This window comes from Leptonotus elevatus, chromosome 5 (assembly GCF_054856555.1).
Source record: "Leptonotus elevatus isolate MCC_2025b chromosome 5, RoL_Lele_1.0, whole genome shotgun sequence".
In the NCBI taxonomy this organism is placed as follows: Eukaryota; Metazoa; Chordata; class Actinopteri; order Syngnathiformes; family Syngnathidae; genus Leptonotus; species Leptonotus elevatus.
Genome location: NC_141243.1, coordinates 3,875,007 through 3,898,377, shown reverse-complemented (window position 1 = coordinate 3,898,377; position 23,371 = coordinate 3,875,007). Strand labels below are relative to the sequence as shown.

The 23,371-nt window shown below is 38.9% G+C and overlaps 1 protein-coding gene across 11 annotated transcripts in view; it reads left to right on the top strand.

The window, feature by feature from the left end:
- The first annotated feature begins 845 nt into the window (after positions 1-845).
- Positions 846-23,371, top strand: part of LOC147173391 (membrane-associated phosphatidylinositol transfer protein 2-like) — a 48,298-nt gene continuing 25,772 nt past the window's right edge. For 9 of the 11 annotated variants that reach the window (XM_086075075.1, XM_086075082.1, XM_086075078.1 and 6 more), the window contains exons 1-2: positions 846-1,463; positions 18,800-19,038. In XM_086075075.1, coding sequence (XP_085931201.1) covers positions 18,961-19,038 — 78 coding nt within the window. In that variant the 5' untranslated portion in view covers positions 846-1,463; positions 18,800-18,960. Of the gene's footprint in view, positions 1,464-18,701; positions 18,730-18,799; positions 19,039-23,371 lie in introns of those variants that run through there. The other 2 variants (XM_086075074.1, XM_086075073.1) reach the window with 2 other exon arrangements.

Sequence of the window (23,371 nt, the reverse complement as noted above, 5' to 3'; positions counted from 1 at the left end):
ACAATCTCTCCATGACCTCTCTCAGTTAACAAAATTTTTTCCCCATTATTTAGTGTGTTATTATTTTGGGATAATTGTAAATGTTTAAAATGTTGCTGATTTACAGAGGGGTTAACAGTCTACAATTGTTATAGTTGTTTATTGATTTTGGTAACAAACATATAAATCAAATGTGTAAACAAACAAACAAACAAAGCACCTCCTGTACAAGTTAGAAAATATTGTGCATTTAATAGAGTGATATAATAAGACACTAATAACTGAATATTTATTTTTGATTTGAAATTTCACAATCGGAACACACACATATTAACAAGGTTATTAATCTGAACAAAAACGAGCGAAATAATACAAATTACAATTAAAAAAAGGCTAGGAACGATAAGGGGGTGTTATTTGCATTTGACCACCAGGGGGTGTCATTGTGCTTGCTTAAAAGGAGCCCTGTCAAGCTGCTATAAAAACACACACTGGAAGTCTTACAACATTAAAAGCAACATTGCGTTTGAGCGCGCTACACTTTTTTTTAAGGACGTAAACATTTGCACATTTCATCCCTTCTATCCTCCCTCCTTTCTTTTCGTCCTCCAACATTATTTCCTTATAATTCCTCCATCCTCCCTTATGGCGTCCTTCATCCCTTTATTTCCCTCCCTTCTTTTGTTTTATGCAGTCATTTCTTTTATTACATTAACTGGGTTTACTGCGATGGTCTGTCCTACCTTCAGACCCGCCAATCCTTTATCCCTTCCATCCTTTCTTTCATACCAACCTTGCTTCCTGTACCGTGGTTGTTTTGCTTTTATTTTGAAAGGCTAACCGGATCTCCAGCGGCGTATGGCGTCACTCCTGTGTCTTGGCGTGTCTCAGTGTGACGTGCTGCTCAGGGACTGTGAAGTATCGCTGCGCTTCAGACTTACGGAGTGACAACTTCACGATGGCGGTGGTGGCGCCTCTTCCTCGTTCTCGTCGTCTTTCCTGCCGGTTGGCTTGAGCTCCTCATACCCGGACACACGTCGTATTCCCTGGGCCGCTGACTCCCGCCAAACGATTTAAGGGCATTTTTTGTGTGGACGTCGCCCGTAGGCTAACTTTGGCCTTTTATTTCATTTTTTTTTTTAGTGGCGGGGTGTTTTGTAGCCGGTCCCGTTGCCAAATATGCGGGCCTGAGTGGCAACAAACCTCGGCGGGCAGGACCGGGCGTACGGCGTAAAAACACGCCGAGGACGTGCTGATGACGACGGCGATGATGTTTTGTGGTGGCGTCATCTGTGCTTCGCGTCGTCGTCAAGGAAATCAGGACTTTTTTTGGTGGGGGTGCACTCGTTTCCAGCTCATGGACCTCACCGGGTGGGCGGCTGCCGCTGAGTCCCGTTGACTCCGGAGAGGACCCCACCCGCCGCCCGCTCCCCCCAGGTGAATGAACTGGGCTCCCTACTTCCCAATGCCGAGGTACATCGCAGGTATGTGATGATAATTTTTGTCATGGCCGCCATGTTGCTAGGTAACTAAGTGCCGGGTGGGTTTACTGTAGTTCAAAACGCCCCCCTTATTCCCTTAATTTTTAAATTTGTACACCTGTTTCCTTCCGCCATGTTGGTGTTCGGTTGTTCACCCTCATGCTGTGTCAGCGAGTTGTCTTCAACCACAAACCAGGAAGTGCATATGCAGTCAATCATTTGCAGCTTTTACCAACTGCCACGCTTCATGGGGCACCGAAGCGACGTTGAATTTATTTAGGTGGTGGTTGATCCCTTTGTTAACCTGACTTTGTATACCCATGTATAGTTTTTAATCTCCAAAGGTAGCACATCCAGTTCCAAGAGTAGACTGGGGTTAAGTTATATAAATTTGCAAGTGAGATGCTCAATATCGTCTCGGCCTGCTTAAAATTAACAAAAATAATCAGTACTGTATACAATGTTGCCTTGAGATACGAGCGTGCTGTCATTGTCACTTGGGCGGATTTGTTTTGCTTTGACTTGCAAGCAAAAAAGAAAGAAAGAAATGCAAGCGCTACATTGTGGCAGTGAACTCAAGTCACTTTAAACCAAGCAGTAGTTTGGCAGGTAATGAACAATTCTTCAAAAGTGAGTCTTTACCACAAAGCCTAAGGAAAGTTTGCTTAACGCAATGCTAACAAACAAATGTAAAACAGCATAGATGGGTTAACGAATAGCATCTTTGCCACGGTGTAACTACCCTTTTTAAGCGATGACTATTTGAACGCCTGGAGACACATACCAGTACACAAAAAAAAAATACTAACAGTCATTGAGTCCTTATTATTTGCAAAGAAAGACTAATATTACTGCATCTTATTGAGGAGTAATCGTTGTATTGCCAGAAACGGATGTTTTTTAGACTGGCACAAAGTAGTATTCTCTATGATGCATTGCTGTAGCTGATAATGTAACATTAAATAATTCTATTAAATAAAGACCATGAATGGCGAATGTTTTGCTTCTCCAAATGTGCGGCCTTTATTTTTAATGCTACCTGGTTTGCGTTACTCCATTTCACCGCTGTCCCTATTTTTTTCTGCCGGCGATTTCAGTCAGGCAAGTTGTGAACTGCAGTGGACTTCACTTCTCTCTTTACATTTGGTTTTACAACTTGTTGTCAGTTTTGGAGGTTGAAAAAAGTGACAAGGCTGTTTTAACAAAGGAAGGAGTAGAACGCCAAGATATGTTTTCAAAGCAGGGAATAAAAGTAAAATGTTGTAAGAAAAATAAATACAGTGGTACCTTGATTAGAGTTTTCAAGTCATGGTTGATTATTTGCGTTGTGTTGCGAGTCAAGGGAATTATTATATTATTTTTTTTGTGTCGTTTTGGTTCTGCAATGCTCTCGCGTTAGGCAAGGATTAAGCCACAGTCCCTGATGCACTTCCTAAAAGACCAAAACAAATATTTTTTATTGATTATATTTTTTAAAATTAATTGGCCATTTAATCGAATTTTAGTCTGCCAAATATCAGAAATAGAAAGAGCGTCAAAACTCCATAAACTCGGTTAAAAACCTACTAATTAAATTTTCCGGCTGCAGAATAACATCATATTCACCTTATTTTGATCATTGTGTGGTTAAAAATTACGTTCTGTGCAGTAATGAAAAGACACGATAACGGAATTTATGATAATGAAATAACAGTGGGTTCGCTAGCAACGCAGTGCAGCATTCGCATTGCATTGTGGGATGTGGCGGGCATTTTAGGCAAAACAAAAACAAAGATACCTCAAACACAATGAAATTTATGTGGCAGAAAACCAAAACAAAGTTCTGAGCCTTCCGTGGCCATACAAAGCCTGTTCATAAACCTGAAAAATGTACTCAAGTAACAAAGTATTTGGATTTGGTTATTTCCCACCACAGCCTTTAGCCTCATAATGACTCGTCAGTGGTGTCCAGTAGGCGTGACGTGGCATGTTGACTCTCTGTTGTTTTGTCAACATAAAGGCTGACCTCAAGCCAGTCAGTTACGTCGGGACAGGATGTGACTTGCATTTCCACAAATCAAGAAACGCGGCGTGTCGAGGCCCGCGTGACGGTTGGCCAGGGATGTTGTGCAAAAGGACGCGAGCCGGACACGGGGATGTCATTTCATGCGGCCATTACACTAACTTCCTATTTGATTGTTTCCGATGATCACTCAAGATAGTCAATGTGTCATCATCGTGAACCTTTCAAATATCGTTAAGTTGTCATTTTTGGGGGGGGATTGCCTAACCAGTTTTTAGAGTGGGGTGTGACACTTTCACACGTTTGCCCGAGGAACTGTTCATGCATGCACACGCACACAAACAGGGCGTGGCCTGCTGCAATGCGAGAAGAAAAATATTTTAATCAAGTCAGTGCCACAGTAGATTTATCATTTAAGAGGCGTTCGTCGCGTTACAAGGGGAAAAGTCACAATTGTAACATCTCAAAGAAGAACGTTTTAATATTTTAAGAATATTCCTGTAATTTTACAATGGAAAAAGTTGGCATTTTATGAGAATAAATGCAACAACTCAAAGAAGAAAAAGTAAGATTACAGTATTAACGTAAGTTTCCAATGGAAAAAGTATGTCGTTTATAAAATAAATAGCACACTTGAAAGAAAAGAAGTTGCAATATTATAACAATATTTCTGTCATTTTACAGGGAAAATGATTTTTGATTTGATGAAAAGCAATAAACACATTTCAAAGAAAAAAAAGTTCCATACATTCAAGAAAATAAGTTGCGATCTTATGAAAATATTTCTGTAATTTTTCACAATAAAATATGTATGAAGGTAGGCTATTATGAGAATATTTGTTACATTTCACAATTGATACAATTGACTTATTTAAAATTTTAAAAAGAAAAGTTGCGATTTAATGAAACTATTTGTGAAATTTTATGAATACAAAAAAAATCGTGTTAACCAAAATAAATAACACACATTAAAGAAAAATTTTGGAATATTATGGCACAATTTTTGTTATTTTGTAAAGCAAAATATGATATTGTGAGAACATTGGTGTAGAAAAAAAAATCTAAATTTGATGAAAATAAACTCCATACTTGAAAAAAAAAGACATTTCTGTAATTTTAATAGAGAAAAATTCAAACTATTAACAAAATAAATAATGCAATTGAAAGAAAAAAATGTTTTGTACTTTCATTAATGAAAGTTGTCATTTAATTTAACTAAACGCCGCACTTGTTGTGATATAAAAATATTTGTGTAATTATATGAAAGAAAACACCACACTTAAAGTCAGCAAGTTGCAATGTATATTTTGTACCACGTGTGTGACATTCTCACAACAATTCTATTGTTCTTCCGGCCTTCAATCTTACAAATTAGAGGATATTTATTGTGTCTTAGTTTAACTTTGTCAGCATATATAAGCAGTTTAGCTTTTTCACTTCCCTTCTCAGAGATATGGAGGCCAATGTGCTGCATCGTGTGTGTGACATCACGTGCGTTTATGAGTCAACAACCAAATGTCATCCCAAAAAATATACATATGTACATTATGAGAATACAATATTTGTGTAACTCATGAAATGACTTGTTACTTGTGAAATTCTTCAATTTTCTTTTTTTTTTTGGGGGGGGGAATGCTGTTCAAATTTGGAGTTTTTATTATTTTTTAAATTTATTATTATTATTTCATTTTTTTAAATTTATTTTTATTTTTTATTTTTATTTTTAAGGAGTTTTGTAGTTTGACCACAGCAACTCAAGCGTCTATCACGGCCAAATCAAAAACGAGGAAATGAGCTCAGGTGCGCTTCCTGTCACTTCAAATGGGAACCCATCTGGGTCAGTGCGCCAGGTATTTTTAATTTTTTTTAAATAAATGTTCCGTTTGTAAGTAGAAGAAGTTACAGCTCCTGCTCTCTCAGCCTGGTCTTGTTTTCTGGACGGGAGCAGATTGCCTTTTTTGCTATTTTGGAAGCCTCTCCTGCATCTTTTTCCATCCCACGCACGTCATGCAAGTGCAAACCTTCAGGAAGAACGTGACGGGGAGAGTACAGTGAACCCCCGTTTATGTACAATAAGTGAAAATGAGACCGTATTAAAAACGAAAAATAGCCTAAAAGATTTTTGAACATATGTTCCTCGCTTCTTGGGAGTGACAACTACGACTTATATAAAGGAATAGGAGGTAGTAAATAAAATGAATGAATTGGTGTCAATGTTGCTGAGCAGGTTCCAACTAAATAGGATGAAGCAAGACGCCTTGACTTTATCTTGGGTGTGTTAATTATTTTTTCTTCTACCCCTCTCCATAGCTAATAAGCCCTGCAGGCAGAGTCTCACGCCTTCTTTGCGTCACTTTGTTTGACAGTCAATAGATTTTTATTGGCGCTGACAGCACAGCGGGGGGCGCTTTAACAAGTTTTACCCTCAAATAGAGCCCACCTGCTCGCAAGGCGCCAGCGACATGGAGGCAACTATTTTGGTCACCTTTTACGGAGTGTTGTGCCTGCAGTCTCGAGGCAAGTGCTCAAAGTTCAAGGTTGTTACCTGTGCGGGATTTGGAGCATAATATGGAGAGAAGGTGATTAAAATTTATTTTATTTTTTATGTTTTTTTAAATGTATAAAAAGACATTTGCTGCATTGAAAAGCAATGCAAATTAATTCATTTAATGAATTTGTTCTGGTTTGAAATAAGGCTGTATGATGAATGTGGAAAAGGTGGAGCGCTGCAAATACTTTCCGGAATGTGAATAGCAGGGCTGAAATGATTAATCGAAAAATTGGATTACAAAAAAGGTCAACGGAAAATGTCTGCCTGGAAGCTTCTCCACACTGACTGATGTTACTGCAAATATTCACAATGTATCACTTTATGAATGAGTTATAGGCCTGAAACGATAAATCGTAAAATTTGACTACAAAAAAAGGCGAATGCAAAATCACTGCCTTCATTTGTTTGGCGGAGATTATTTTTCAACACGACAAATGATTCTGCAATTATCTAGAGCGCTTCACATTTTGATAGGGTTGAATCGATTAATCGTAAAATTTGATTATGAAAAAGGTGAACATATAATCACGGTCTGAAAGCTTTGCAGCAATTATTTTTCCACACAGGCTAATGCTACCGCTAGTACGCCACTTTTTTGCTAAGGCTGAAATGATAAATTGAATAATTTGATTACAAAAAAAGGTAACTGCAAAATCCCTGACTCAAACTTTTGCAAGGTTCATATTCCCACATTCACTAATTGACCACAAATATTCACATTCTTCACTTTTTAAATCTAAATACTAGCTAACAACACATCTACACACAAGCTATCGATGCTAGCTAATTTAATATACTGTAGCCTACCATCGCTAGCTAAAACACATCGTAACGATCAACACAGACGCCGATGCACTTTCAACCGCTTGGTTAGCAGCCAGCTGCTAGCCAAGCCAACTACTCTCATTCACCGACTCCCACGTCACTCACCAGGCTAGGCCCCGCCTTTTAACATGTGCACGCAACAGTTATACCTGCACATGATGTAAATGCTATTTGTATCCGATTAATCAATAGGATAATCATTAGAATCGATGATTTTCAAAGTAATTGACAATCTGTAACGCCAGCTGTAATATAACAAAATGCATGTCATTATGGGATGTTATACGTCTCATTTGAAAGGAAAAATGACTTGAAACCTCAGATGTGGAAAACTGAAGTGCCGTTTTGAACGAGAGCCGTCTGATGAGCTGCTTTCTTCCGAGCAGCCGCTCATCTCCGTGCCGTTTCCAATAATGTGGGAAGTGGAACCTGCGTCACGTCTCCTGCATTTTCTTTTATAGAACCCCCACCTCCTTCCCTCTTCCTGTGCCCTCAATGTACTGTATGCGTGTTGTGAAGGGAGGAGTTGCTGTTTCCTCTTGCCTGTTTATTATTATTTTTGCACGCAAAGGGGAGTTTACAAGTCATCAATGGACTTCTGCATTTGTTTCCATCAGTCAAAGTCCGACATCCTGCTCGATGACGGATTGGCTCGTCTAATCGGAAAGTGCGTTGTTTGCATCGTTAAGCTTTTGTGAGTACATCCTGTATTTCTCTACCTTATCACAGATATTTTAATTTTTGAGAACAACAAATGACTTCCTTGTTTTTTGGATATAAAGTCAACCCGGGTTTAGCGCATGGGGATACGTTCCACACCCACCTGCGATGAAAATACCAACCAGTATGGATTTTTTTGAGGCTGTTGCCAGTTAAAATTGCGATAACTAATTAATTGATTGAACTCATTTGCTCACAAAAACTTATAAATACGTTCTATTTTAAATATTACAATGCTCCCAAGGACGTATTTTTATTTTATTAAAAAATAATAATAATTATGCTACAGCATACTGAAGGCTTTGATGCAGCCTCTCAACTGAAGAGAATGCATGAAGTAATTGTAGTTATCACAAAAACGGCCAGCAGGTGGCAGCGGAGTATAAGAGCTCAACCAGGGCCATGTTGCAACAAGCAGTTTTCCTCACAGTTTTAAACAGGTTTGTGAATAATGATGAAACTTCGCTATATTCTTATGCTAATTGCTGCAAAATGGAAACTGATAGAAATATACTTTTTTTCCTGATTAAAGAAGAGACGCTAATCTTTCTTTTGGTAGTTTCCATGTTTTTATAGCAATAGAACTCAATATTCTGTGGGCCTTGCAAAATCAGTCAAAATCCAGTAAAACAACTGGGAGCGAAGGGGGATTGCTTCCGTGAAAATGGCTGTGAGTGAATGAGTTAATTAACAAAATGTAAAATGAAAAAATCAAATCTTTTTTTGGTCCCATTTTGTAGTAGTTTTACACTCTCTTGCTTACACAGTTCTCTTAATAAGAGCAAAAATGCTTGCTTCGAGTTCATTTGTCACATCATTCCGATTGTAGTTTACTGTAAAACTGACATGACATATTTATGCAAACATAACATAAATGTAAAACACCCTAGACGAGCTAATTTTAAACCTTCATATGTATATATTTTATAATTAAATATTGTTTTGTTTATTTTTGTTTTTCCATTGAAAGCTATTCATGTAGGTTGTCCTTATTTTTTCAAGAAGTATTTATAGTGGGTGTCAATTATATGCGGATTTTCGCTATTCTTGGTCGGACTGTTCAATTATCACACTCCACAATTACAAAATCGGCATAATCGTAAACAAAAATAAAAGATTATTAATAATAATTTTGAGTTTAATTAATTAAATTTAAATAGTTTAAATTGATATATTTGCATCTTTTTTACTTACATCATTTCAAATGATTTTATTTGTCTTAATATTTTTAAATGTTTAAACATTTTCTTGTTTTTTGTTTTTTTTTACAAAAAAATTATCGTTTGAATGATCGTGATTATTATTTTTTTTTTTTCCCATAATCGAGCAACCCTAATTTCCGATCCCTAGCCCCTTTGTAATTTCCACTAACAAAAAGTCAGCTGTCTTAATGCTAGCATTATTAGAGTGATAGCTTTTAATAATTTGATGGCGTGAATCTGTAATTTCATTTCATATTTAGTGAATATTGCCCTGAAAATGTGTTTTTGAAAAACAAATCTAAATCGCAATTGAGTTATTTCATGAAATTGTTCAGACCTACCCTTCGCTTCTTCTTTTTTTCCACTGGACTGACTGTGACGTGGGCTAACAATAAAACCACCTCCCCCATCTGCTGCCCTCATACTACACACTTTTGTTGGGAAGTCCTTGTTACTTTAGTGCACGTTTTTCAGGCAAAAGTGTTCAAAGTGTAACGTGTATGTGCGTGTCGGAGCGATAGCTGGTTTTATAGGCTTTGGCCTGATAAGAAAAGGTGATAAAAAGTCACAAGATGTTCCGCAGAAAAGAAGAACATGACCTCAATGAAAGAAAAGGACAAAATGGCCTTTTATGGTCAGCAAGAGTGAGAGAGAGACTGTTGGGAATCACTCGCTCATTCCCTTCTCCCTTTTTGCTTTATAGGGCAGGCCCGTCCCCAGACCTCAGACTTTAGGAGGGGGTGCATGTCTTTCATGGGGCGGCCCAATTCTTACTAATACCATAAAGATGACTTTTTTCCATATTTTTGATGACATCACTACTGTATTTGCGCAGCACTGCCGCTCCCTGACAATGGGGGAGGGGGGTGGGCGGGTTACCTGTCCTGCTACTTGCGTCTCCTCTAACCTCATAATCCACAAGTAAGTGACTGCGAAATAATGTTTCAAGCGGTATATCTGGTCGTGACACGTTTTTTTTAAAATGTATTTTTCAGGGGTGTGCCAAAAAATCGATTCTCATAACAATCGCGATTTTCATTTAGTACAATTCAGAATCGATTTTAAATGTCCCCAAATCTATTTTATTTAAATTATTTTATACTGTCTTCCCTTTGTTTGTGCGTGCCTTTATTGGGAGCGCTGTTCATGTTGTACCCGATTTGGCCACTAAGGGGCAGTGTGGTTCCACGCGGTCTGATACACTGTTAAGTTGTAGCCACATTAGAGAGTAGAAAGGAAAAGTCACAATCAAGTTATTCCAATAAAAGTTGTTTTGAGTAGCGCACTAATTAGCATTAGCGAGTCAGAGTGGAGTAGATAATTACCATTCTTTGAACATCTATAAATTGAAGTAAAAATCATTGTCAATCAAATCATTGTGATTAAAAAATCGTTCCTAATCGAAAATCAATTCTGAATTGAATCGCACACCCCAAAAAATCGGAATCGAATCGTGAGACATTCAAAGATTCCCACCCCTAGTTTTTTTTGTATTAAATGTTCTTGAAATCTACTGAGGTGGTGGCAGTTTTCAAACGTATCAGGCGACCTAAGCTTTTTGTTATGCTTATATTGAGCCTGTGGGCACAGATGAGGTTATTAGAGTAACAAATGTGTATGTTCACAATCGTTCCGCGATGAATGACTCATTCATTGATATTTTTCAATCGCAAGCTTCGCAGTGTACGCTCGTCTTTGTGACATGACCGTGAATATCCGCTGATGAACAACGTGTTCGTCTTGCTTCGATGTCACCAAGTAAAATCGTAAACTTGAAAAAAAAAGTGTTAGTGTTAGCAAAAAAAAAAAAAAAACATTAGCTGCTAGCCTCCAGACCAGAAAGAAGGTTAATGAACTTATAACTAAGGCTTAAAAAATAAATAAAAATAATTAATTGTCATCTATTTTATTCAGGATGACGCCTGCCATCCAAGGCGATGCAAAACAATCACAGTGTGACTTCCCGCCAACTCGTTTGCGTAAAATACAAAAGCCAAAGTCATGTCCTAATTTGTGTGTATGCAAATCAGGACGTGTCTTTGGTTAATATAGTACATGACTGACAGTGTGTGTGTGTATGTTATGTTTAAATATCAGCGGTAGAAGTAGCCAAGTACAAATAGTTACTTTAGTGTTCTTACTACTCAGTAGTAAATATTTCAGGTACCTGTTTTATTTGAGTATTTCTTTTTGCGACAATTTTTTATTTCAGGAAATAGTTTGTGTGTTGTGTGTTACTATTTTCAACCCCTGCAGATGACTAACTACTCATCTTGTGCTTTCCTAAAAAGAAAAGATTTAAGCTAGTGTATGTTATTATGTATTTATTTTGACAGTCTTTCATTTAACACAAAATTGATGATAGCATTAAAAAAAAAACTATACTTTTTTTCCCTGTTCAATTCCCAAAAAATAAAAATATTTTGAGTTATCAAATATATAAAATTTTTGATCATTGAAAAAAAAAACGTTTGTTTCCTAAAAAACAGAAGATTTGTGTTGCACTTTCATCAAAGAGAACTACAAGATGTTTTATATTATTCAATATTTATTTAATATCTCCTTTAATGGAGAATTTACTGCTAGCATTTAAAAACAAATTAATTTTAAACTTGATTAAAATTGTTCAGTTCCTCAAAAGAGGACAAACTAAGGATGTTGCACTTATTTTGCTCATCTTTCAGTCTCATCTTAGCAGTTTTTGGTTTCATTTTAAATAAGTCGTAAAAATCATTCCTTTCCAAGAAAAGAAGACACATTTGATGCTGCACTTCCCTAAAAAGAGTGTGCGGAGATAATAAATGTTCTTTTGGTCTTTTTTTCAGTTTGTTTTGAGTCATTTTTAATCAGTCATTAAAATGGTTAATTGTATTTAAAGAGACAAGACTGTTGATGTTGCACTTTCCTAAAAAGAAAACAGTTTGAGATGTTAAATCTTTATACGATCATGTAATGTTTTTGTTTAACGCTTTCCCTTGACATTTTCCTTTTTTAAAAAACGATGATTGAAATCATTTTTTTGGGGCGTAGCGTTTCCGTGCTACAGGAGTAGCAGCGAGAATGAGAATCCGGCCCCCCGTTTGTGCTAGCGGGCTCCGCTTCCCTCGTCACTCTCGACTCCCATCTCGCCGGCCAATGAGCAGCCAGCGAGCCCCCTCTTGTGTCTCCATGGCAACCATGTCCACCCTCCCCTTCAAGCGATGATGGAGCGGATTCAGGGGCAGGGAAGGAGAATGCGTTTTGGCCTCGGGCGTTAACATTTCGCCTCGTAAGGTTGGCAGATTGCGATTCGTGTTTAGTGGTTCTTGCAATAAGCTCAGCAAACGAGCACGTGCTTGATGTACGCTGCTACATTTCTTTATCGGTTGAAGTCAGAAGACTCAACTTAAACAGTTTTCCCCAGTTTAAATGAATTAAAATGGCTTTCATCAGTTATGGCTCTCAAAACAACGCCAACATTTTTGTGCGTGTGTTTTTTTTGCCCCCTCCATATTGTGATTATTATTATTATTATTATTTATTTATTTATTTAACAAACACAAGCAATACATGAATCTGCATTAATCACTGGCAGTTGTGTCAGCGCCACCACAAAAACGGCTCCTTGGGCCACCAGCCAAAAAGGCTTAACGTTAGGACCCTCGTATCGCTAATTTTGTACTCATTTTAATAATTCAACGTCATCATGAGCTTAAATTAGGCCGGGAATCCGCACGGTTTTCCATAAACAGTCGTCATGAACTCCAGCCTGGCAATAACGCCGCAAAAATACTGGCCTCTGATTGGTCTATTGCCGTTCATTGGAGTAGCATAATGCGTCACATTCAGAGATAATGCTGGGCAATTATAAAATAAATATGAATCACAATTATTATGATTGATATTGAAATAATGCTAAATAATGACAATTATTATAAGTTTGCCCCTAAAATTTGAGACCGCGGATCTAAAATTTTCATCCAGTCGCGCAATTGCAATCAGTCAATTTGCAGATGTTTTTTTTTTTCTTATAATAACTGTTGAATATTTTTCATTGCTGACTTCTGCTCCACACTTCAGCCCGTTTATCAATAATAGAGTGAAATTGAGTGGGATGAATATTTACTTTGCAAGTCAATTTAGAATGTGCGCCCGTCAGGTTAGGAGTTACTGTGCTCCTTCCAAAAAAAAAAAAAAAAAAAACAACCACTTCTGGAATCCTGTTATTCATTGTTTTAAAAACTTGCAGTACTTCTTCAACTGCCAAAACTCAACTACTCAAAACTACTATTACAGCCTCATGCCCGTTTATCCTTCACACTGAACACTTTTTAACACTATTCTGTTTGTCAAGTACAAAATGACCTTGTACATATCATGTTTGTGAAATTCAAGTCTTTCGATTTTCATTCTGCTGCAGCCACACCTTTGCTGCATTGCATCTTTACACACATTTTGATTCAAGCCCTCATCTCTTTATCGTATTTATTTGATCTTATGTTGTTGCTCTAACTTTATCTTCACAAGTCTTAGGACCTCGTGAGCTAACCTGGGACCTCGGGTATCGTATTTTGTGCCGTATCATGTGGAAATGAATCAACATTCCTTGAATCTTTGAAAATTTAACTTTACTTCAAAAGACAGCCAGATAATAATTTAGTAACAAAATAAAATAATACTAATAATAAATAATACATATAAATACAGGTTCTTCTTCCTATGCGCGTATTGGCCTCTTAGGGGCAGTGTGGTGCCATGCACTCATGGAGTACACACAAGTAGAAGAAGAAAGTTGCGGTTGATTTCTTTTAATATTACTTGTTTTCCACAGATGGGGAAAAATATATGCCTTTGAAAATTGTTATATTACCTATCTGTACGTGTTCGTACAGCTTTTGCGTGAATTTTTTGCTAATTTCCCTCGAGCATGCCAATAGGATTTAACATTGAATTTAGCATTAGCATTGGTGTTGTTGTTGTTTTTTTTTTTTTACTTAAGAGGAAAAAAAGCATTGGTGTTGCTTTAAAAACAAACCAATGTCTTGTATTTAAAACTACAATGCGTGTAATTATTTTTGTTGTGTGTTTAGTCTAACAGAAAACTCCAACTGTTGTGTCATTAAACAGTTTAATGCAGTGCAGGGAGAGGGCAGAATCACACAACAGCGCACACTTGCACAAATAGCAGGGATGCATTCAGGGTACTTTCACAACATTGGGAACTTGCATACACACCGCATTGTTCGGCACATCGGTTTTCTTTAATCATGAGGTTTTTCAGATCGCGAGAAACCAAAATCAAAATCATGATTACATTTTGATGAATTGCCCAGCCTTTATCACAGATTAGCTATAGCAGCATGGCTAACTGCTTTGCCTACGTGGCGGCCATGTTGGCAGGGGCAAATTTCCCATCAAATGCGTTACATGGGCTTTGAAAATAACTCATACATTTTGTACTTATGATGTCCAATGTGGGCGGAACATGGCGGCAAAATTTGATGATCATTTCCAGGATTTTTGGACAGTTAGAAAAAAAATCCTCAAGGCAAAAGTCTCAAGGATTCATGTCGTCGCCAGTTTTGGCAACATTTTGTTGAGTTTTTTTCACCAACAGCATCTAATGTGAAGACATTGCTCTCACACAAGGTTTTATTGTGAAGGAAAAGTAAAGAGCAACAAAAAGCATTTCCTGTCGGCCTGTGGGCTGAATGAATTAACTAATGGTCTGTTCCAAATGACAGCGTAGCCACGCTTTTTCCGTTATCGGACCCCCTGGCCCCTCAGCGAGTTATGTAATGGCTGCGCAGCGTGGGAGATCCTTGTTTAACCCTGTCGCGTAACTGATTAATCCGAGTGTCATTTGCATATAAGGTCATCTAATTTGGGACGCGGGGTGAAAACGTGGTAGGCGACGGGCCCCTTTTCAGCAAGGCCGATGAGCGCCAGCCAGGCTGAGACAACAATGGCTCCCTTAAATGCTGCGAGAGATGTCCTCATACATTTTAGCATGGTAGCATAGCATGTATACCATATTTAGCATTTCTTGAGAGCAGAAGTTTAGCCACATACAAACGAGAGCTGTTTTTAAGTCTTACAGTAGGAGGAAGATGAGGAGGAAGATGAGGAGGAGGAGGAGGAACACAATGGAGAAGATGCTCAGAGGGTGTTGGGGGTATTTTTAGCTCATCCCCTTCGTACGGCAACAATGACTAAAGAACAAGGGCAGGTTGCGCATCCCACAAGCTTCTTCTTCGTCTTCTTCTACTTCTTCGTCCTGTTCTTCTTCTCCCCCCCCCCCCCCCGCCCTTGCTCCACCTGTCCTGTGCCTTAGAGCGTTACTTTGCAGGCATAGTCGCCGCTTTATTGAAGATAAACGTCATCGTACTAGATGAATATTCCTTAAGAAAAAACAATTCTCGTCAGTTTTTTTCAGAGAAAAAGGTTGCAATATAATATGGAAAAAGTTGAAATTTTGACCTAAAAAACATTATAACTTAGCTTGACAAAAGTAAAATTTTGAAGTGAAATCTTTTTTTTTTATACCTTGACAAATTATAATTTTACATGAATTGTCTTAATTTACTTTTTTTTTTTTTTTTTAACATATATTTTAACATGAAAAAAAATTAAGAGTTGTGATATTTCATGGGAAAAAGGCCAAATTTTCTGTGAAATAAGTAAAAACATTTTACCGGCAAAAAAGCTTATGTGACATAATTTTATGTGAAAAACGTTATTTTACCTGAAAAGGTAGAATCTTATGTTAAGAAGTCACATTTAACGTGGAATTTTTTTTTTATTTTACTGACTTTTTTGAAGTTGTAATTTTATGTGAAAGTGTATAAACTAATTTTACATAATAAAAGTTGTAATGCTATAATTTTCCTGTATAAAAAGATGTACTTTTACCTTAAAGTTGTATAGAAAAAAAGTCTTAATTTTACCTGGATTTTTTTAATTATTATTTTTACAGGGGGAAAAAAAGTAAAAATTGATTTTATAAACAAGTAATTTTAAAATAAAATAATAATAAAAAAAAAAACATTAATTGTAATGTTGTTTGAAAAAAAAAAAGTCAAATTTTTACCCCCCATAAAGTCAGATTTTACGTGAAAAAGTTGTGTGTGAAAAAACGCCATTGAAGTAATTAAGTAGTAATGATAATAATTAAGTAAGAATTTAAGGTATGTCTGATAGAGAAAAAAGAAGAAAAATATCTGGATAAAAAAAGTGAAAAAGTAAAAATTTTGTAAAAATACTTATTTGAAAAAAAAGTTGTCATTCCTATGGGGGTCAACATTTTAAAAGATATAAGTTGTCATTTTATTTGAAAAGTATTGCAAATTTGCAAGAGAAAGGTTTCCGAGCGTTGTTTTTGATTGGTCACTGAAGTGAGTGGACTGGTGCTGGCGTTTGTTTAGCTCCAATCAAATATGTCCATTACCAGCTAGTCTGTATGTGTCTTGTCATATCCCCTCTTAATTGCAACAATTGTCTACACACACACACACACACACCCACACACACACACACACACACACACACGCACACACACACTTGCACTCACACACAATGTATTATGGTAAGCCATGTGACATTTTAACCGGACGGCTGGATAAGCGCATCAACCCAATGGACAGTTGTGTCTGGCCGTGACTGTTGTCGTCTCGTCTCGTCGGTGGCTACGGCCTGATTTGTCCCCCCCCCACTTGTCGTGCGGAGGGAACGCCTTGTGAAAGTGATCCAGCGTATTTTAGGCACGCCAACTTTTTCCGCTGCCTGTCTAAGCGGGAATGTCAGATGGAAGGAGGAGAGCTTGGAAGTCAAAGGGAAGGGGGGGGGGTATTCATCAGGGCAGGAATGTTTTTATTTTTTTAATGCCACAATTATTATAAAATTTAAATGATCAAGTTATTAAAGGATTATTCCATGATTCATGAAATATTCATTTTGATCTGTGGCAAGCGCATCACCAATTGCCTCGAATGGATGGCAGCGTTTCTAAGAAGGCGGCCCAGATGCGGCGAGCAGTTGCAACACTGTGCTCGCGGCCATCCTTAGTCGAGTGCCAACGGGATCCTCGCCTCCTGCTTTTTTTTTTTTTTTGCGCCGCTCTTGCGTCACTGCCTCCAGGGGGAGCTATTTTTAGAACTGGACCAGCATATTCTCCTAGCAAACAACGTCAGGCGTTCTGCTTGCGTATGCTCAGATTATTGTGACGGAGCTATTTTTACCCTCCGTGTGTTGTGTGTGTGTGTGTGTGTGTGTGTGTGTGTGTGAGTGTTTTTTTTTTTCTGGGTCAAGCGCAGCGCTCACGCTCTGGAGTGTTACAGGCCTCGCATCTGTATTGGGCTCCATTGGAAAGTGGGAGAAACGGATTTACTGCACAAAGGGCCGCTTGTGTTGAGCGATTTGTTGTGCTGCTGTAGCAGGAGATTGCACGTGTAGATTAGGGCAGTGGTTGTCAAACTGGGCACCACGGGCTTTATCTTGGGGTCCACAAATTAATTTACAATGAATCTGAACTGAATCTCTTCTCTCAGCTGAATAAAAATGTTCTTTTCCGGGTTTATGCCTTGTGCCGAGTAAACGAGATGTTATGATAAAGTTGAGATGAAATTGCACGTCATAACAATGAGGTTAGGGCTCCCAAACCCTGCGACCTTCCCTGCTAAATGGAGCCTCCTTGGTCTTGAGACCTCTCGGGTTTTAGTGCCGCGGGCTTTCCTTGCGGCCCCTTCCGCTAGCCTACTTTTATCCCGGCTTGTCCCAAGTGGACAGTTATTTTCAGCAAAAAATATGTCATCCTGTTCGGATTTTTGTATGTATTTTTTTTTCGTCCCCTGCAAAGTGCCGATGATGTCATTCCCCAAAAACAGGTACAGTAGTCAAGTAAGGTAAGCGCTCGCTTGTGAGCTCAAGTCATGCTTTGTGCCCACTCAGGATGCTCACTGGGGGTCCACGAGCTCGCTTTGGGGTGCGAAAATATATTTGCAATAAATAATTGTGTTGTATAATCTTAAAAAGTTCATAGTTGGCAACCAATTAATCCTCTCTACCTAAGTTTTGGGCCAATTAAAAGTTCTGACATAATTGGCCTGTCGCCTAAATCAATAAATTCTCTTCTTTATCTACTTCTTCTACTTTATCTCAAGGCACCAATGTAGTCCATTTGGTTAGCACTTGCTTGTCTGCATGTGCCCGCAAGCTTAAGTGGTGTGAGGCATCCACTTAGGACACGTAAGAGTAGCCCCCCCCCCCCCCCCCCCCCTCCCGTGCAACTCCAGGTGCCAGCACCAAAGCTGGCCTTTGTTTGCCGGATAAATAACGCGGTGGGCCTATTAGCACGGCGATTATGGGCCTGCCGCCAGGGAAACATGCTCAGGAATGGGTGGATGTTAAGCTTATGCAATGCTTGCGAGTCACATTTGGACGTGTAGGTCGCTCGTTCTTAACTCGCGCGTGCTTAATCGTCCCAAAAAAATGGACCCCGGTAAACATGCACAAGTACAAATACTTTGTTAATGTACTTAAGTGCCCCTTTCTTCTTTATTTTCTTGATGATTTATTTTCCTGATGATCTTTTTTTTTTTTTTTTACTCCCTACCTTTGGTACAGGGGTGTGTAGACTTTTTATATCCACCGTGCATCCTACCTAACTCGTGCCACCCACACGTTGCGTATGCACAAGCACCACCCTCGCCTTGTGCCCAGCGCGTGCTTGCTTCAAAGCGGCTATTTGTGCAATTGTTGAGGGGGGTGCTCTGAGAATATTACGCAATGCTCCCCACTAAAACTCTAATCCCTCTTATTGCTGAATGCCCCCCCCCCCCCCCCCCCCCCATGTGACGGAGCCCAAGGTCCAGGGACGCTTGTGAGGACCTCACACACACGCTAGGCATCGACCCCGAGTATAAGTAGAGAAGTTTATCAAGGAAAGCGCTTATGCTGGATGGAGAAGGGAGCGCATACGGAGCACAGCTCACTGTGAGCCGTGCTATTTGAGCGTTTTCAAATATTTTTCTGATGGGATCTAAATCTCTTCCCCCCCTTACAGGAGCCATCCATGAGGACGTCGGAGTGGCTGATTTGACGCCTCGCTCGTAGGAAACCCGAGTTTCTCCCTCCCCCCCCCTCTTCCCCTGCTTTCTTCCCGTCCCCACTTTTCCCTGTCAGTCTTCACCTTAGCCCCACTCCAACCCCACCCCACCCTCCACCATGCTGATCAAGGAGTACCGCATCCCCATGCCCATGAGTGTGGAGGAGTACCGCATCGCCCAGCTCTACATGATCCAGGTGAGGTGCCGCGTGGTAGGTGGTCAAGGTCAGCAAGGCCTAAACACAATCAGAAGTGGGGTCTGACCAATATGGATTTTTTGAGGCCGATGCCAATTTCACTATTTGAGCAGAAGAAAAAAAAAGTTTGCCCATTGAAATGAATGGAACTTGCATTAATCCACTCCAACGCCCCTAAAAAAAACTACCAACAAAAATACCATAGTTTTGTACTTTCTGAAATCATACACTTATGACATACGTAAACAGAATGTAAAGAAATGAAACAATTTTTACCACACTTTTTGCTTCCGTTCAATGGACATTGTGCTGCTCCTTCTGGCGTGCGTGCCTCCGCCCCCTAGAGGCAGTAATTCAGACATAGAGAGACACACACACCAAGGAAGGTTTCACAACTAACTTACTAAACTGCAATAATGCAATAGCCTATAAGTATTTGTGTTTGTGTCTGCGTGTTGCTCCAGTTGTGTTCAAATATATGTTAAATCGGTCGATATTAGCTCTTTTGAAATCGACAAAAAGCAGCCAATTTATGCAAAATTATTATATATATTTTTTTACACATTAACACATTGCAACACAAGAGAAATATATTGACATTAATAACCGCCCACCCCCCACTGCCACCCCGTTTTATTTAAATCAGCAAAAAAATGACAAATGTAATATCTTTATTGTGGTAAGCGTTAATGGACCAAAAAAATAATACATTTTTCAAATTAATCGGTTACCACTTTTCACTTCACCAATTTTCAACTGTCAAATATCGGAACTGGCATCGGCCTCAAAAAATCCATATCCGCTCTGGCCCTACTTTATAACACTGCTACACCGATGCTATTGGATAGCCTGGCAGTGTTTTTTCCGATATATGTTAGCATTAAGCTAGCTAACTTTAAAGCCAAGTGTTATGTAGCTGTTTTAATTACACATGCAATTCTCTTAGTTTTTTAAATTTGACAGTAAACGTTAGCCGGGACTGGCAATAAACAGGTCAGGCTTCTTTTTTGAATACTTTTTTAACAGTTCTTCAAAAATGAAAAACTCTTTAAGTCGAGTCACTCGTCATATACGTACAGTATATATAAATGAAAGTCATACAGGGAAAGCGCCCATTTTCAAAGAATTTTAATTTTTTATCAATTATTTTGCACACTTGAGTATGAGTATGATGTGTTTTATTTATTTAAAATTGTAGTCATGTTATATAAATCTTGTTGTGTGTGGCACAGTTGCTCACTCTTATCATTTTTATTTTAGTATTAATGGTTTCTATCATGGCGGCACGGTGGCTGACTGGTTAGCACGTCCGCCTCCCAGTGCAGAGGACGTGAGATTGAGTCCGGGCTTCAGCCTTTCTGGGTGGAGTTTGCATGTTCTCCCCGTGCCTGTGTGGGTTTCCTCCCACGTTCCAAAGACATGCATTGCAGCTTAATTGAACACTCTAAAAATTGTCCCAAGGTGTGATTGAGTGCGACTGGTTGTTCGTCTCTGTGTGCCCTGCGATTGGCTGCCAACCAGTTCAGGGTGTACCCCGCCTACTACCCGGAGGCAGCCGGGATAGGCTCCAGCGCCTCCCCGCGACCTTTGTGAGGAATAAGCGGTCAGGGAAATGGATGGTTTCTATCATTGCGACATAATAGCGGTTGTATTAAGACGTGGTTTTGGAGCTGGAAGACGCCCAAAATTAGACCTCTGATTTGATATGCAGCAAAAAAAAATAGTGCATTTCTTCCTCCTCGTTTGGTGCGCGCACATGCCGGAGGATTTATTTTAATCCAGCGGTGCTGCCAGCTGATCCGCTGCACACGGGGGAGAAAGGCCGACTCGTCATAACCGTCTGCATTATTTAACGGCGGACTTACTTTACTCTACTGTCTACCCTTTTTACCTTTGAGACACTTTTATTTAGAGCTGCTGTGTACGCTAAAATCCTGCTAGTCAGAGTCGCCCTAGGCATGAAAGACCGTGGACGCACCCTCACACCACACACCGTGTGAATTTGTATTTATTTTGTTGTGCTTGCGATTTAATAAGCAATTATTCTTTAAGGTCCTCTTCCCATTTTTTTTTTTAACACATTTACCATGTATGCTAAAAATAAAGGCAAAATATAAAAACAGTTTTTTAATCGGACTCAATCCAAGTCGTTTACGTAATAAACACTTGGACTTGTAGTCTTTTAGGTGTTCACAACAACAATTTTATGAAAATGAGATGGTCGGGAACATGAGTCATCAACCCCAAAAGCAGTCGACCCAAAACTCACGTTTGCAAAAATGAATCCAGGAATTCTCTATTTCGCTTTTTTCCCCCCTCCTCTCTGATGTTTTGCATGCCGATGCGTCAGGCATGCAAAAGAGGGGAACCGTTAACGCCAGTGGCCTGTAGTTACCTTTCCCCCTGACCCGCACCGCCTCGTTGATGGGAGGCTGCCGTCTCCGTGGCAACCGTGACATCAGCAGCAGCAGCAGCGTGCCAGCGGTCAGGAGGGGTTGACGGCAAAAAAGTGAGAGGGAGAGAGAGGAAGGGATGGAGGTGGAAGGGAAAGTGGAGGGGGTTGGTTGACGTTTGGCCTCACAGTACTTACATTATCAAGCGTACCGTAATATTTGCTGCATTAATGTCGTTGGTTTTCTCCGTAAAATTGCTTTATTAAAGTGTTATTTTTTTATTTTATTTGTATTTATCAATTTTTCATTTATTTTCTCATTTCTATTAATCTAGCTAAAGAAAATGAGCTACCGTAGTTTTATTGTGAATAATATAAAAATATATTTTATTTATTGTGAATAAGGAAAAAATTGTCAAATATACCATTTTGTATAAACATTTAACCTTTTCACAATATTATTGATCAGTTTATTATATATGAAACAGAAATAGGAAATGTAGTAATATTACATGTACATTTCAAATATTTTTTGTATTCCTCATATTATTTTGTTAATTTATCTGTTGAAATAAAAAGGAAAAAAATGCATTAAATATTTTTCAGTTATTAGTCATTGGTCAATTAGTTATAATTGAATTTGTTTTGGCTAACTAGGTAATGAATAAAACTGTTTCATGCATACTTTTTTTTTTTTTTTTTACATCATCTCCTGGCCCATCCGTCTCCTAAAAAAAAAAAAAAAAGTCCAGTTTGGGCCTAGAGTGGCAAAGTTTGCCCACTCCTCATGTAGATCTTCTGCCGCTGCCTGGTTGCCACGGCAACAGCAGCAAATGTAGGCTTCGTCACTGTCTCCGTCCCCGGTCCCCTCTTTCCGCTTGCCGTCCTCGTGACGACTCATTTTGAATTCATCCTCGCCGCCGTCAGGTTCGGGTGAGAAATGAAATATGGCTGCCTCGTCTCTGCATCTCAATCAGGAAACTCCATGAACTAACTTGCACCAACCCCCCCCAAAACAGGATGTGACTCCCTGACACGTACAGCAGAAGCCTTTCGCGTTGACGCCGTTTTAGTTAGTGATGACTTGACAGCGGCTTGGCCAAAACATGACACATGCTTAAACAGCAGAAGCAAATAAAAACGGTTAAAATAAAAGCTCAGATTTTTTCTTCTTCTCAAAAATCCAACTCCCAATTTTAATAGATGTTTTTTTTTTTTTTTTTCCACTTCTGGATTTTTTTTTATTTTCTCCTAATACCAAACAATAACAGCAACATTAACTTGCATCAACTTCCCCAGAAATAATAGTGATATTTGTATATCTAACTCTATTGAAATCAGAAGTGGCAAATCCAGGTCCAGAAAGTAAATACCCTGCCACAGCTTGGCTTTAGCCCCTGATGCTAGCTAGCTAGGTCCCTAACAGGTAAACGAGCACCACGGGAACAAGCTAGCTCGCTAGCACCACGGGCTAAAGCCAAACTGTGGCAGGGTTTTTACTTTCTGGACCTGGATTTGCCATCTCTGATTGAAATGAATTGTAATGCAAATAATCCGCTCCAGACTCCCCCCAAAAAACAAAACATTCTTAATGTAGTTTTTTTTTTAATCAAGAAAATAGCACACTATAATATTGTTCTTTATAAAACCATATAAATTAAATCGAATGTAAATAATTTAACAATTGCTGCCACATATTTTGCTTCAGTTCAATGGAGCTTGTGCTGATCCTTCTGGTGTGCACGCCTTGGCCACCTAGGGGCAGTATAACACACACATTGCTTTTTTTTTTCAAGATCATTTTTCACTCTCTGCCAAACTGCTGCTGGTTGTGAAGTGAGTTGAGTTCACCGCCATCATATTTAGAAAATAATTCAAACATTGTGCTGCATTAAGCGCAGCAGCAAGTCGGGACTTAATTGCCAGACTTGATTCCTGCAG